A 16,682-nucleotide genomic window follows, 5' to 3' on the forward strand; every position below is an offset into this window, starting at 1 on the left:
CCTACCATTTTCAAACCTCCCCCAATAACACAAAAGAAAAAAAGAAAAAAAAAAAAAAAAAAAAAAACTAGCCAGAAACTGGTTTAGAGGCCAAACACTGTGGCTCATGCCAGTAATCCCAGCATTTTGGGAGTCTGAGGTGGGCAGATCACTTGAGCCTAGGAGTTGGAGACCAACCTGGGCAACATGGCAAAACCCTGTCTCCACAGGAAAAAAAAAAAAAAAAAACACTCAGAAGTTTGATACATTTCAAATTGGCTTAACATTTTCATGCTTCAGAACTAGCATCAGTTGTCTCTAATTACATTTTCACTTACTGCTACTATTTTATCATTAATATTTAATGTGCAAATGTGCTAGGACATAACAAAATCTTTCTTTTGGTTGGTATTTATACATATATATTTATATATACAGTTACTGTATGCAGCCACAGAATGAATCTGCTATGTGACACTTCAGACACATGGATCACACGTCTCAGTCCCACACAACATTTACAGTTACACAGAGGAGCCCTCATACGCATTTTTATCCACGTAAGTACACTGTTTTCCGGCCTCCTTCTCAAATTTTCCCTGCCCCCAACCCTCAAATGTATCCTCTCCATCTCGCCAGTATTCTTGCAGGTACCTAGAAAAACTGCAAGGTCAGCTCTGACCTTGGCCCTGATACAAAAGTTGGGGAATACATCACTCACATTGAATTTGGAAAGAAGCCTGCTGAGGGAGAAAACTCTAGCTTCAGCCTCCCAATCCATCATTCACAACTCACAGCGGGGCACAGAGCTGCACTTTCTGCAGGGGAACTGTGACTTCAAATTGCAAGGGACCATAGTTGTCAAGACACCGAAACGCATTTCCCCCTACTCAGCTCCGTGGAGAAAACCCAGAGTCTTGTTTTAATAAAAGAAATATGATGATGAAGGAAATCTGTGAAAGCTCAGGCTGCGTACTCTTCCAAGTCATTGTATATAAGGTTAATTGTCACACAGTCTCCAGCTGGTGTTTATGTGGTAGAGGTGGAGGCATCCTAAATACCAGCCTCTGTCTTTAGATTTAATCAAGGATGAAGGGAGAGAGTAGTAATAATAATAATTAACAATAATAAAATCACCAATACTGAGTATTTCTTTTTTGCCAGGAACTACGCTAAGCCCTTTTTAAGCAATATGATATCATGGCAAACTCTAGAGCCAGACCACTTGTGTTTGAATGAGAGAAACACTATGCAGCAGCTAAGACACCTTACGCAGGTGATTTAACCTGCATCTTAGTTTCCTCACCTGAAAACGGGGATAATAATAGCACCCCATAGAATCATTATGCAAATTAAATATATGTAAAGTGCTTAGAATAGTGTTGGGCACATTACCATATAAATGCAGGATGCCCGGTAAAGTTTGAATTTCTGATAAACAACCACCTTTTAGAATAAGTGTGTACCAAATATTCCATGGGACATACACCAAAAAAAGTAGTCATTGTATATCTGCAGTTCAAATTTCACTGAACATCCTGTATGTATGTATGTATGTATTGAGCTAAATCTGGGAACTATAATTCTACAATCACTTATCTGAAACTCTTGAGGCTAGATGTGTTTCAGAGCTCAGAGATTTTTCAGATTTTAGAAAAAAAAATACATTGCATATAACCACCGATCATGTAATACTTCAGCAATGGCTGGAGTGGCAGGCCTGAAGCAAGTGCATTAATATTTCCATAGGGAAACATATGCATATTCTTATAAGTAGGATAAATGAAATCTGAAGCAGCCTCACATGAGTTAAGATCCAATTTTGCCATCACAGGAATTGAGATCAGGCCCCCATCTTGCCAACTGAGGGTTACAATGTTTTCTGGGTTTGGGGTTCAGAATTAGCATTGTGAACCTAGATTACTGCTACTACCATTATTATTTTTTCTTTCTTTTTTTAATTTTTTGGGTTTTTTTGAGACGGAGTCTCACTATGTTGCCCAGGCTGAACTGCAGCCTCCCCCTTAGGACTGAAGCGCAGATTCAACCTGCAATCTCAGCTCACTGCAACCTCCACCTCCCAGGTTCAAGTGATTCTCCTGCCTTGGCCTCCCAGGTAGCTGGGGTTACATGCGTGTGCCACCACGCCTGGCTAATTTTTGTATTTTTAGTAGACAAGGGGTTTCACCATGTTGGCCATACTGGTCTTGAACTCCTGGCCTGAAGTCATCTGTCTGCCTCAGCATCCCAAAGTGCTGGGGTGGCAGGCGGGAGCCACCGGGCCCAGTCTATTATTATTTTCTTTTATTCTCACAACTAGTATAAGTAAAAACTGTTATTCCCATTTTACACGTGGTGAGACTGAGGCTTAGGGTGGCTATATATTTAGCCCAGGATCATGTGGCTTGTAAATAGCTAGATCATGCTTCACACCCAGTCACTCTGTCTGCCCTTATCTTCGATCATGAGCATGCATGCCCCCTCCTTGTTTCTTTGCATTCTTCGTACAGCTCTTGTTTTGAAAGAGGGATTAAAATAAGAGGACACAGAGAAGAGGAGAGTTAAGGAGAGGAGGCATCTCAGAAATGGTTGGCACCTGCTCAGAAATGGTCCAGAAGGCGATCAAACACTCTAGTCTTCTGAACTTTCAGCACGCACGCCCACGCACGCACAGCCTCTTGTTTAAGGCCCTGGCTTGGAATCAATTCTCCTGTCATGTGTACTCAACAGCTGTTCTGCAGACCCCTGGGCACACTGAGGCTCATGCTACACTAAAGAGAACTGTGTCTTTGGTGAGCCTTTCACTACAGAAACAGCAAAATCAGTATATATTTTTTCAACATTAGAAAGCCATTTGCCAATGTGAAACTTAAAAACAGGACAGCAAGGCAAAACACACTAGCTGGCAGGAGGCTGGAAGTTTTACACTTGCATTATTATGATGTATAATGCAGAACTAAAACTCACAAAATAAGTGGCCTTCCATACAAAAAATGTGTTCTAAACTCAAGTTGAAAATTTATGAGCTCAAAAATTCCCATTTCACACATCTGCAAGAACCCTACCACAGCCAAAGCACTGGGTGACATAAACTCTAAAACCTGTCCTGACAGTTCCACCTGCTCTCTCACCCTACTCCATGACATCCTCTCGCCACTGGAGAAAACCCCAGGTCAATTACTCAAGCCTGGAGCAGGAAAGGGCCTGGGAGTTCCCAGATGGTTCCAGGGCCAAAAAGAGTTGCCTGGCATGGCCCCATATCACCAAGGAAAAGATGGAAAGGAGCCAGACATGGACACGAAGTCCAGTTCTGGTACTAACTCAGGATGAGACCCTGGGCAGTTATTTAGCCTCCAGAAGCCTCCATTTCCTCATCTGGGAGTGAGGATGGTGATAGCACCAACTTCAACGGGGATCTTTTGAAGGTTTTATGAGATGGTGCCTGTAAGTCACTCAACACACAGCCTGGTTAAAACAGATATATTGATCATTTAAGAATGGAACAAAAAAAGAACTCTGCTAACGTAATTATCTAAGCCACTACCTTTGTATAAGGTCTCAGAGTTTACAAACTCTTTCACCTAAGTGTTTCCCATCTCAACAAACACCACTGCCCAACCATCACCAAAAATCTAAGCATCACCCACAATTGTCTGCTTTTGTTCACAGCCCAAATCGAATCCTTCAATAGGCCCTCTACCTCCTAATCCTTCCCCCATTCTCCCTCTCCATCTCTTGAATTCAAGACGGCATCGCCTCTCACCTGGCATACGGAAATAAACCTACCTGAGTCACACCTTCTTCTATTCTTGTTCCCTATAGTCTCTTCTCCATCAGGAAAGACTCCCGCTAATGGAGCCCTCCACCGAGACATCTTTTGAAATGCTCATAAGATGTACTCTCTTTCATAAAAGCCTCCAGAGGCTTTTGAGTGTACTTAAGGAAAGCCCAAACTCACTGGCACTTGGGCCCCCCCCACTGACTCCTCATCGCTTGCACCTCACCTAGCAAAAGCTCCTCCCGTTCCTCAAGTCCACGCTTCTATCCACCCTTTGCCCCATCTGTTCCCCCCACCTGGAAAGCCCTTGCCTCAGTCTTCACACAGCATTTCCCTCCTCATCATTCAAAGGTCACCTTCAAGGTCATGTCCTCAGGCTTTTCAATCTAGCCATCCTGTCACTTGCTATCACATTGTTCTATGTGTTAAATTTTCTCTGTAACATGTTCCACTGACTGATATTTCTCTTTCTTTCTTTCTTTTAGAGACGGGGTCTCACTAATTTGCCCAGGCTGGCCTCCAACTCCAGGGCTCAAGCCTCAGCCTCCCAAGTGGCTGGAATTAAAGGCGTGTATCACCATGCCCAGTTTCATAATTTTCTTCTTGTATTAATTGCCGTATTGTCTTTCTTCCCATACCTGGTTCACTGCTCTATTTCCAAAACCTAACTCAGTACCTGATGTGCAACAAATATTTGGTGAATTTGTTCATTAACCTCTTAAGGCCAAGAGGAAAGTGAAAGGGCCACATGCTTAACTTGTTTGATAACTTTCCTTTTGGAAAAAGTGTCCCTGCCCACTTAAAGAATGAGGGTGAGGGCTGGAATCTGGCTCCCTCAAATCTAGGCCCTAACACTGATTTAGGAGGGAAATCTAATAGCTGTGTGTGGGACCCCCAGGTATCCCTCCTCCTCCCGCCCCGCCACTTTCGGTGTCCTAACCAAAAATTACAGAATACCCTGATCACTCTGTGACCCAGAGAGCAGCAGGTTTGTTTTGTTTTGTCTTTGAGATAGACGTTCCCTCTGTCACCCAGGCTGAAGTGCAATGGTACGATCTCAGCTCACTGCAGCCTCCGCCTCCTGGGCTCAAACAATTCTCATGCCTCAGCCTCCCAAGTAGCTGAGATTACAGGCATGAGCCACCATGCCCGGCTAATTCCAGCTGCAGGTTTTTCCCAGCAGGCTTAGGCCCAAACTGGACCCTTGGACATTCCCAGGCACTGATAAAGGTATCGAGGTTGATGCACAAAACACTGAAAGAAACCAGTACTGGCTCTGAGCCAAATTCCTTAAACCGTCATATAGTCTCCACACCCTAATACCCTAAGTAGAACACCCCTTTTCTCTCACTGTCTTGAGGATACACTGCAGACTTTCAACATAAGCTGCACTAATAAATGCTTTGGACTGACCGGCTGCCCTGGCATTTATTGAGTGCTTCTTTCTTTGGAATCCCAACTGGCCCCATCTCGGGATGGGGTACTCCCTCCTGGGAACTTCCCTGTCACTGCTTTTGGGGCGACTCCAGACATGAGTTCGATGGGATAAGACACTGTGGCAAAACTGCGGCAACTTTAAGTGTCATCTTCACCTTAGGATACCCACTGATACACAGCCTGGTCACCTCAAGAGAAGTATGACTTGCAATGTGTGACACAAAAAAGGATCCCAGCCAGGCACAGTGGCTCTCGCCTGTAATCCTAGCACTTTGGGAGGCCAAGGCGGGTGGATCACTTGAGGTCAGGAGTTCGAGACCAGCGTGGCCAACATGGTGAAACTCCATCTCTACTACAAATACAAAAATTAGCCGGGCGTGGTGGTGGGCACCTGTAATCTCAGCTACTAGGGAGGCTGAGGCAGGAGAATCACTTGAGCCCAGGAAGTGGAGGATGCAGTGAGCTGAGGTCGCGCTAGCCTGGGCGACAGAGCAAGACTCCGTCTCAGTTTTAAAAAAAGAAAAAAAGGATTCCCACTGGCAATGGAAGCATGGATTTATTTACAAAGGAGCCTTGCTTGGAGGCAGGCAAGTCAGACCCACAGACCAGAAAATACGCAACTGCTTAAGCTAAAGAGGAATCTATAGCCAGCGGAGCCATAGGAAGACCAACGTTCTCTGCCTGTGGGTCTTCAGAGAGGCCATTCAGCCTTCCAAGCCCCTTTCCTGATTCCCTTGCAACAACGCTTAGAATACCACAGCTGTTTTTTGCAAGGAAAAAGAAAACAGGAAACCTAAGATCCACTATTTCACACCAAAACTTGAAAATAAACTTAAAATTTCTTCAAAATTGCATTTCGTACTTGGTAAACCTCAAGCAAACAGAATACTAAAAATACCACCCGTCTTCTCTTCCACTTCCCAAGGTACCATAATTATAACTTGACACAGGGTGGAAAACTGTGACTTACCAGCTTCGATGCATTCTGGCTTCAGGCAGTACTCCTGCTTAGCTTGGAGACTTAAGAGACCTTGACTCACTGAAAAAACAGACCAAAATAAATGGCTGACTTGTAGCAGACCACCATCCGGTAAACCACCCTCAGAAACATATGCAACACATTTGATATCAGTTCATCCTTCTCAGTGTTGACACGGTATTCCAAAACCCAGTTGGTTCAATGTCACGAAACCAGACTCTAGTTGCTAGCTACATAACCTTGGTAAGACTCTTGGTTGCTTTGAAACTCAGTTCTCTCACATGTAAGATAAGTAAGTATAACTAGACCAGAGCTCCTAAGAGTGTGGTCTCTAGAGCAGCAGCAGCTGCTGCTGCTGCACCTGGGAGCTTGTTAGAAAGTCACTCCAGATCTTGACTCAGAAAACCTGGGGGTGGGGCCCAGCCATCTGCAGTTTAACAAGCCCCCCAGGTGATTCCGATACATGCTCAAATATGAGCACCACTGGGCGAGATACTCTCTAAAGTCGTTTCAACCTCCAATTATCAGTGGTTTAAGTCTCATACTTTCACTCTATTGGTTATAACTCCATGCCCATGTTCAAGATGGGAAAATTGAAACTTAAACTATGTCATTTGGAGGCAATCAGAGTGGAAATAGAAAGCTAGCATGTATGGCTTTTAGAGTTCTGGATCTTATCTAAACCATCCATACAGACATGGACCAAAAAAGGGGTAGGGGTAAAGAATATACTGAACATATCTCAATCACCTATTAGTAGCAACAGTCATTTTCCGCCTGCCCTGAATCCCACAAACCCTCCGCCCACCAGGCCCGGCTTAGCTACCAGACATTTGCAACTCTGTGGAACAAGCTTCCAGCTATTTCCTCCTTTCCCCCCTTCCAAAAAAAAAAAAAAAAAAAAAAAAGTCTGAAATTGAAATGGCTTTTCACCAATGGCTTAATGTCCCCATCTGGCTGGCAACATTATCTAAATAGGTTTCTGCAGAAGTACAGAAGGGTGCCCATTTGTCAACCCCAGGTAGCACCTGGGCATTAGCAGATGTGAGTTTAAGATTTCAAAAATATTTGTGGTAGCTGAGGAAATTCTGGGGAATTCATTCTTGCTGTGCTCTGTAAGCAGAAACAATGAATCATTTGGAGATGTGGCCATGGGGAGAGGGATGGTGGGAGGTGAATGGGGACCAAGGCCTTCTGTGGAAGGATCAGAAAGCTCGGCTGTGCCTATATTTCTGCTAGAGATAGAAGACCTATAGATTACTAGCCAGTGTGGCAAGCTTTTGTAAATGGAGCCTTCTTTTCCTTTGTTTTTTTCTCTGCTGCCATCCTCCAAGCAGCCTCTTTGCATTGTATTACATTATAGATTCAAGAAAACTGCCTAGGGAACATCTCAGTCCTATTTTTTTTTTTTTTTTTTTTTTTGAGACGAGTCTCTGTCTGTCACCCAGGCTGGAGTGCAAGTGGCACGATCTCAGCTCACTGCAAGCTCCACCTCCCAGGTTCACACCATCCTCCTGCCTCAGCCACCTAAGTAGCTGGGACTACAGGCACCTGCCACCAGGCCCGGCTAATTTTTTGTATTTTTAGTAGAGATGGGGTTTCACCGTGTTAGCCAGGATGGTCTCGATCTCCTGACCTCATGATCCGCCCACCTCAGCCTCCCAAAGTGCTGGGATTACAGGCGTGAGCCACTGTGCCCAGTTCATCTCAGTCCTATTTTTAAGAAAATAAGTTTCTTAGCAAAAAGATATGTTTTGATTTCTGTATAAAGCAAAAAAAAAAAAAGGTAAAAATATATATATGGCAGCATAAAGATTAGTGTGCAATATTCCACTATGCCTGGGTGGTAGAACCTCAGGGGGAATTTTCCCCAACAGTCAATTTTTATATGTTCATCTAATTTTCTTTAGTGAGCATGTGTTCTTTTTTTATAATGCAAAAATAAGCTTTATTGTAAATAATAATAATATTTTTATAATTCTGGACAATATCTTCTTGATCTTAGCCTTATTTTAAAAAACAAAAGAGCTAATAAAATCATTAAAGATTTATTCCTTTCATGAGAATTCTTGACCCAAAACCTTGAAGAAGTAAAATCAGGTATCTTTATCTAATGATGAGTAGAAGGAAGGTTTTAAATATAACGAATTAGGCCGGGCACGGTGGCTCAGGCCTGTAATCCCAGCACTTTGGGTGACCGAGGTGGGCAGATCACCTGAGGTCAGGAGTTTGAGACCAGCCTGGCCAACATGGTGAAACCCCATCTCTACTGAAAATACAAAAATTAGCTGGGCGTGGTGGTGCGTGCCTGTAATCCCAGCTACTCCGGAGGCTGAGGCAGGAGAATTGCTTGAACTCAGGAGGTGGAGGTTGTAGTGAGCCAAGATCGCACCACTGCACTCCAGCCTGGGTGACAGAGTGAGACTCAGTTTCTATATATATATATATGTGTGTGTGTGTGTGTGTGTGTATGTGTGTGTGTATATAATTAATTGGGACACTGACAGACCCACCCCCTCAAGGAAGAGCATTATCTACATGGATGGGGTTATTTTAAAATCCTCCAAATAAATGAGGATCAACAAGCCCAGATAATGTGAAGGTGTAAGTGAATGAAATAGAGACAATAAAGAAAATATTTTTAATGTAAAAATTAAGATGTTACTTTTGAATGGTTAGGAGCTTTGAAAAATACCTGTAAATAACAGTTTGGTTTCTCATTGTAGATTTCTCTGTAACCAGAGGAAATGTCCTCAGGATGCGGTGGAGTCATCCACAGATCAAGAGCATAAGAATGGCCAGAAAGCAGGGGTCAGCAAACTATGGCCTGTAGGCCAAATCCACTGCCTGTTTCTGTACAGCCCATGAGCTATGAATGGCTTTTACATTTTTTTCATGGTTGGGAAAATAAAAAGAAAAATAATATTTCATGACATATGAAAAGTATATAAAATTCCAATTTCAGTGTCTAGAAATCAGATTTCCTTGGCACACAGCCATGCCCATTTGCGTACATATTGTCCGTGGCTGCTTTTGTGCAACAACAACAGAATTGAGTACTTGCAAGAGGCCGTATGGCCCACAGAGTCGAAAATATTTACTATCTGGCCCTTGACAGAAAAAGTTTGCGGGCCAGTGCATCTGAGAAACAGATTGTGGGGAGGAAAGAGAGGGAAAGAGAAGAAGAAAGGACACTTGGAAATAAATAAACTGGTTACAGGCATATATGTTTTCCATTCCGGTGCCCTGTAGCTTCTCTGAAGCCACTGCAAGGCCACTGGCAATCACTCTTACTATAGAAGCACTAAGGTTTCGAGAAAAGATTATCCCGGAGCCTCAGATACAAAGAGGAGGTAAGAAGGGATGCTAGAAATTGCAGGCATGTAAGTGAATGTGGACAGGCAGAGAAATATACCACAAAGTCAACCAGGAAGCCCCCTGCAGAGAAGACGACCCTAACTAGAATATTGTCATGAAGAGCATTGCCGGGCAGGTCCCTGGAGCTTGTCAGACAAGCGCTTTGCCTGGGTGCAGAGTGGAGGTGGGTGGCAGAGTTGAGGAGAGGGATGGGGAGAGGGGGTAAGGGGGTGATTCTAAAATAGTGCAGAAATATTTAACAAAAAGAAGTATCCCTGAATGTATACATCCAAATAGATGTGGTCACCTGAAGCAATGCTTCTCAAACCTGTATTTGCGAACAATCCCCTGGGGGTCTTGTGAAAATGCAGATTGTGGAGCAGCGGGTCTGGGGTGGAGCTCAAGCTCTCCAGTGATGCTGATGCTGCTGGTCCACAGACCCCATTTTGAGAAGCAAAGTTGTAGAGGTCACAGCCTTAGTTTGCCCTTATTCTCTAACATCATTTGAGCTCCTCTTAGAAAGTCAAGGTGAGATCCAGGCTATTGGGCACGCAGGAAAGTTCTCTTTCATATGTTATGCAGGCCTCCTTATCCGTAATACTAGTGTCTGGCTTGATGAATTTTACTTTGCTCTAAGAACATCGACACTGTTCCTAAGAATAATTTTCTCTGAAAGAACAAAGATTTGCTGCCATGGAGAATCTTTCAATGGATATGCCACGGCCTCAGGATGTAATCATAAAAGTAGAGCTTTGTAAAAGTTTCATGCAGTGGTAATATCATTAAAAAGAGTACATATTTTTACATAAACAATAATTATTTGGATTTTTAAGTTTGGGAGCATTTGCAAAACCTAACCTTGCAGTCACGTTCCACATAGCATGTAGTCTTTTGGCATGGCCCATAGAATTTTCCCTCTCATTTTGAATTTCAGCAGAGGACACTTATCTGAACCCAAAGTACTGAGAAATCTCACAAGAGTTTTCAAGAGCCACAGATTCAGTTGCAGGAGTAGGAGATTTAGCTTTACCAGAAAGCAATAAACCCATCTAATTTCCTAAATCTTCAGCCACAGAAAACAGGGAAAGATGGTTTGCTCATTTTAGCAGAGTTTTCAACCACACAACCCTAACTCTTTTAATTACTGGTTTACCCCTGCCAAAATAAACATGGCCTCCTGCATCCTGTATATGCCAAGGAAGGTTTCCAGGTTTGCTACATTTCAAACTGCACCTAGAATCTCCACATTCCTACATAACGTTCAAGCTAATGAAGTATTACGGGTTGTATGAGAAAAATTAAAATGGTAATAGTCAAGGGTTCAGCAAGCCTAGAATTTTAGAAAATCCTTCACTCCTTTCCAAGATATTTGATTCTTTTTCATAGGAATACACTATCATCCTATATACTCTCTGGGTACATCATTCTCACCAAGAGTCATTAAAATAACTGAATCACAATATCTTTCAAATCCTGGGGGGAAAACCTCTGTTTTCCTTCATATTAATTTGTAAAGCAAATTGCATCTCAGCAGAGTCACTGGATAAGAAAGGAATTGAAGAATATCATTAAAAGTCCACTTTAAAGGACTGATTTGTGTTTTGTGAATTAAATTTCATGATTCGTTCAAGCAAACATTAATAAAAGTCAAATGGAAAGACACTCCAGCATGATTTTCATCACAATGTAAAGTCTTTCCCCAAAATATAAATGAAACGATGTGACTATGGATTCATAAACACTTATTTTGCTAAATGTACCACATAAAAATTTTTCCGCCCAATGCAACAGAATCAGCCAGCTACTCGAAGCCACTTACACTCACATTGCCTTCTGGACTATACATTTGGTACTTGGGTGTATTTATTTATTTAGGCTCCTTAAAAAAGCCTTCTTTATCATTTGCATATTTGATAGAAACTAAAGATGCACCACCTACGAACGCAGGCAAACAGCCCTATACCTGTGTTATGACAAGTTTTGCTACAATAAAGCACAAGGAAACTTCTCGACACACACCCAGTTCCCCCGGCCTCCTGCACTCCACTTACCTAGAAAGAGGATCGTGCCCAGAACTAGGGTGCCACCGACAAACACGACCAGGGCAATTTGAGTGCCTCTGTTGGCCTTCTTTCCAGTCTCCACGCTGCTCCCTGTTTCTGCTTCCATCAGAAGGGCCGTAGAGAGCACACGAGAGGAAAGTCACTTTTCGTGGTTTGGTGGCTGGTCTCAAGAGCGAGGCGTTGACATCCAAGGCTCTCTTACTCTTCTACTAATGGACAGCTTAAAAAACTCCCGTCAGGAAATCTCCCCTCGCCACCCTTTCTCAAATAATTCTTCACAAATGAAAATTATAAAAACCAAAATATTGGTTGCCTTGGCTTTCCCCCTGACTAGACAAAACAAACAATGTTGCTTTATCTTGGTGCTCTCCCTCAGCAAACTCTCTCTCAACCGATTGTTTGGCAGGCTTTTCTCTCAAGCGTTCCGAGTATACATGTTTTACTATGTTGCTGAACAGATGTTTTAGCTATTTAAATGTATAGTCACTTGGGGAGGAAAAAACAATTGTTTTATCAAAACTGGATTCTCGTGAAACTCCCCGAAATCATGATAAGTTAGGTGGCCAGGATTCACCGGACCCACTTCAGGTTCTCAATTAATCATGTAATTCTGTTGCAAGAATCATTCTGCTTGCCTGAATTGTCTCCATCAAAGATATTCTTTCAGTGTGTGAGTCCCTTTTTAAAGCCTTCTAAGAGTTCCTAGGATATCCTGGAGCATTTTATTTTAGGAACTTTGTGTATGATAGCATGTGCCAAAAATCAGTCATAGTCCAGTGCAGTGCAAAGTAGCAATTAAGACAACCTACAGAGGCTGATGGTTTGAACTGGAACTTTTTCTTAAAGGAAGGAGAAAAAGCACTTCCTCTTTGTGGTACTAAGAATTGTACAAAAAAAAAAAAAAAAAAACCCACAAAAAAACACAAGTGCGTGAATTAAGTTTATTAGCAACTACAAAAGATATGATGAAAAATTTTTTCCTTGCATGTTTTTGATGAAAAGTGCACCATGTGTTTTGTCTGCCACTCCTACTGAGGCAGCCATTCATTAGGATGTTTTTGTGTTTACATAAAGTGTCCACTTCAGCAGATTCCCCAGGATGAATTCAAAGGCAATTGGTTTCAGGCCGGGTGTGGTGGCCCATGGCTGTAATCTCAGCACTTTGGGAGGCTAAGGCAGGGGGATTGCTTGAGGCCAGGAGTTCGAGACCAGCCTGGCCAACAAGGCCAAACCTTGTTTGTACTAAAAACACAAAAATTGGCCGGGCGCGGTGGCTCAAGCCTGTAATCCCAGCACTTTGGGAGGCCGAGACGGGCGGATCACGAGGTCAGGAGATCGAGACCATCCTGGCTAACACGGTGAAACCCCGTCTCTACTAAAAACACAAAAAACTAGCCGGGCGTGGTGGTGGTCGCCTGTAGTCCCAGCTACTCGGGAGGCTGAGGCAGGAGAATGGCGTAAACCCGGGAGGCGGAGCTTGCAGTGAGCTGAGATCCGGCCACTGCACTCCAGCCCGGGCGACAGAGCGAGACTCCGTCTCAAAAAAAAAAAAAAAAAACACAAAAATTAGCCGGGCATGCTGGTGAGCACCTGTAGTCCCAGCTACTCAGGAGGCAGAGGTGGGAGAATTGCTTGAGCCTGGATGGTGGAGGTTGCAGTGAGCCAGATCTCGTCACTGCACTCCAGTCTGGGTGACAGAGACCCTGTCTCAAAAATAAATAAACAAAAAACAAAGGCAGTTGACTTCACTGGAAAGACTGATGAATGACTGGGTCTTTGATTTTTTTATTATGATAATGATTTAAACAATAACAATGTGCTTTCTTCATGGGGAAGGGCAACTGATATTCCAATGCTACCATTGAAATGATATAGATTTTATCATCCAAAGATATAGATATCATTAATTCACAACACAATTACTACCTACCTGCTTTTGTTTTGCTGGAGGTCATAGGGCAGTGGGAGTGGGGGTAGAGAATTCAACTATACCTAGAAACCGGTAGAGCAATTATCTCAATGCAAAACTTGTGCACATGGCTTTAGAGGTGACACAGGAGCTCAGCAGGTGCTGATGAGCTCAGTATAACATGGCCACACATTCATGATCCTGTCTGGCTTGTCTTGGTCAGGGCTTAAGCCCTTAGCATGGAATTCTCTCAAGTTTTGGGGCTTATTCCATAACATACCTTACTTTCTGCTCATTTCATGTTGCGCCAAAGTCAGGGGATCATGTCTTTGTCCAAGTTATGACATCATGGTGTGTTGTAGTTATCCTGTGCTCATTGGTTGTTGATGTTACTTTGTTGCTGTTATTCCATAACACATCTTAGCAGGCCTTTGGCCCCTAGTATGAGATTCTCCCAAGAGTTTTGGACTTGACTCTAGAATGCATCTTAGACCATGAACGCCACAAGGTCAGGAACCATGTTCAATGTTGCAGCTCCAGCATCGACATTTCCTGACCCTTCACAGTGAAAGGGAGAAATAAGAGCAATACAAATCATCCAAGTTAGCCCTAGCCACTAACTCTTAAAAACCAGCTTCAGCCGGGCATGGTGGCTCACGCCTGTAATCCCAGCACTTTGGGAGGCCAAGATGGGTGGATCACACAGTCAGGAGTTCGAGACCAGCCTGACCAACATGGTGAAACCCCGTCTCTACTAAAAATACAAAAAATAGCTGAGTGTGGTGGCGGGTGCCTGTAATCCCAGCTACTCAGGAGGCTGAGGCAGGAGAATTGCTTGAACCCAGGAGGCGGGTTGCAGTGAGCTGAGATCATGCCACTGAACTCCCGTCTGGGTAGCAGAGCAAGACTCTGTCTTGAAAACAACAACAACAACAACAACAAAACGAAACAAAAAACCAGCTTCAGGGCCAGAAGTGGTGGCTCACACCTGTAATCCCAACACTTTGGGAGGCTAAGGTGGGCAGATCACTCTAAGTCAGGAGTTTGAGATCAGCCTGGCCAATGTCGCGAAACCCCATCTCTACTAAAAATACAAAAAAATGGCCAGGTGTGGTGGTGCGTGACTGTAATCCCAGCTACTCAGGAGGCTGAGGCACAAAAATCGCTTGGACCCGGGAAGTGGAGGTTGCAGTGATCTGAGATGGCGCCACTGCACTCCAGCCTGGGTGACAGAATGAAACTGTGTCTCAAAAAAACCAAAAGGCCAAGGTGGGTGGATCACCTGAGGTCAGGAGTTCGAGATCAGCCTGGCCGACATGGTGAAACCCCAACTGTACTAAAAGTTTAAAAATTAGCCGGGCGAGGTCGCAGATGCCTGTAATCCCAGCTACTTGGGAGGCTGAGGCAGGAGAATAGCTGGAACCCAGGAGGCAGAGGTTGCAGTGAGCTGAGATCGCACTACTGCACTCCAGCCTGGGCAACGGAGCGAGACTCCGTCTCAAAACAACAACAACAACAAACAACAAACAACCAGCTTCAGCTTCAGGAACCTCACATGCTAAGCCCTAATTATTCCTTCTAAATGCTCAGCTGACAATGATACTTCATATAGGCATAGAACATTTGCTTTAACCTATGGTAAATCTACATACTTGATAGCAAAGGTATTTTAACTCTGTTTTACAAATAAGGACACTGAAACCAAGGAATGGCCTCAGGTGGCATGGGAAAATCACAAATGGATAGATGGGAGATGGGATCTTTGCCATACATGGCATGTCTGCAGCTTGACAAAGCTTCCCGTGCACAGCGAGAGGACAGTCACCCAAGCACGACACCAGGACTCACTTCTTTCCTCTTTCCTTCCTCCTCCCAATCTCTTCACAACTTTCAGCGTCCCCACTCACATTGAATAGTGGCCGTGAGTTCCTAGCTGAAGTAGCCTTCACCTGCCTTGAACTTGCAATTCCCCCAGAGGTGAGGGGAGTTTGGGGATTCCCCTGAAGTTAGACCTACCCATCACTTACCAACAGGAATTCATTCCTGAACGGTCAACTGCTGAGTGAAATGCCATTAAACCAAAAAATTACTTTCATTAATTGTAATAGGAAAATTACGATGCGTTCTATCCCAAACTAAGATACGCAAACACAGACAGAAAAATGTATTCACTGAACTTAATTGTACATTTTAAAATAACTGAAAGACTGCCATTGGATTGTTCGTAACACAAAGGATAAATGCTTGAGGGGATGGATACCACATTCACCATGATGTGATTGTTTCATATTGCATGCCTGTATTGAAACATCTCATGTACCCACAAATATATACACTTGATACGTACCCACAAATATTAAAAATTAAAATAAGTAATTTTAAAATGTATTACTTGAACAATGAAAACAAGTCTATAAAAGTAATACAGAACTGTTGAAATATTGAAAATAAACATAGTTTGTGTAATGTAATGTAATGAAGCTTTCTTTTATTCACGAAAGGAATAAAGGAAAACTTGAGAGTGGCAGGATTGCCAGAGGAAAGGATGTGGGAGAATCATTCATTATAAGGTACATTGTTCATTCTGTGCCATTTTCTGCATTAATTTTTCAACCTTTTAGGAGATGATGATAATCTTGCCCTCAAAATAAACCACACTTAAAGTAGCACAGAAAAAAAAGAAAAGAAAAGAAAAAAAAGCCCTTTAGGGCAAAATAAAGAAGTTCAAAGCACAGGGAAATAATAGGTGCTCACAGGACTAAAGCGGAGGTCTGCAAACAAGAGTACATGGACCAAATTTGGCCCACTGCCTGTTTTTGTAAATAAAGCATTTTATTTTTCAACTTTTTTTTTTTTTTTTTGAGACAGAGCGTCACTTTGTTGCCCAAGCTGGAGTGCACTGGCACAATCTTGGCCCACTGCAACCTCCACCTCCCTCGTTCAAGCGATTCTCCTTCCTCATCCTCTCGAATAGCTGGGACTACAGGCGGTGCGCCACCACGCCCACCTAATCCTTGTATTTTTAGTAAAGATGGGGTTTTGCCATGTTCCCCAAGCTGGTCTCAAACTCCTGGGTTCAAGTGACCCAACCGCCTCGTCCTCCCAAGTGCTGGGATTACAGGTGTGAAACATCATGCCCAGCCTGTAAATAAAGTTTTTATTGGAACAAGGTCACACCTA

At 43.3% G+C, this 16,682-nt stretch overlaps 1 protein-coding gene across 1 annotated transcript in view; it reads right to left on the reverse strand.

Annotated features, from left to right (window-relative positions):
* The window catches only part of PHEX (phosphate regulating endopeptidase X-linked), a 224,096-nt gene extending 212,326 nt beyond the window's left edge, over window positions 1–11,770 (reverse strand). The window contains exons 1-2 of the mRNA XM_007991285.3: window positions 11,582–11,770; window positions 6,165–6,233 (exon numbers count right to left, since the gene is read on the reverse strand). Of these exons, the coding sequence (XP_007989476.1) occupies window positions 6,165–6,233; window positions 11,582–11,699 (187 nt within the window). The 5' untranslated portion in view covers window positions 11,700–11,770. The remainder of the gene's footprint in view (window positions 1–6,164; window positions 6,234–11,581) is intronic.
* Between the last annotated feature and the right edge of the window lie 4,912 nt (window positions 11,771–16,682).

This window comes from Chlorocebus sabaeus, chromosome X (genome assembly GCF_047675955.1).
Source record: "Chlorocebus sabaeus isolate Y175 chromosome X, mChlSab1.0.hap1, whole genome shotgun sequence".
In the NCBI taxonomy this organism is placed as follows: domain Eukaryota; kingdom Metazoa; phylum Chordata; class Mammalia; order Primates; family Cercopithecidae; genus Chlorocebus; species Chlorocebus sabaeus.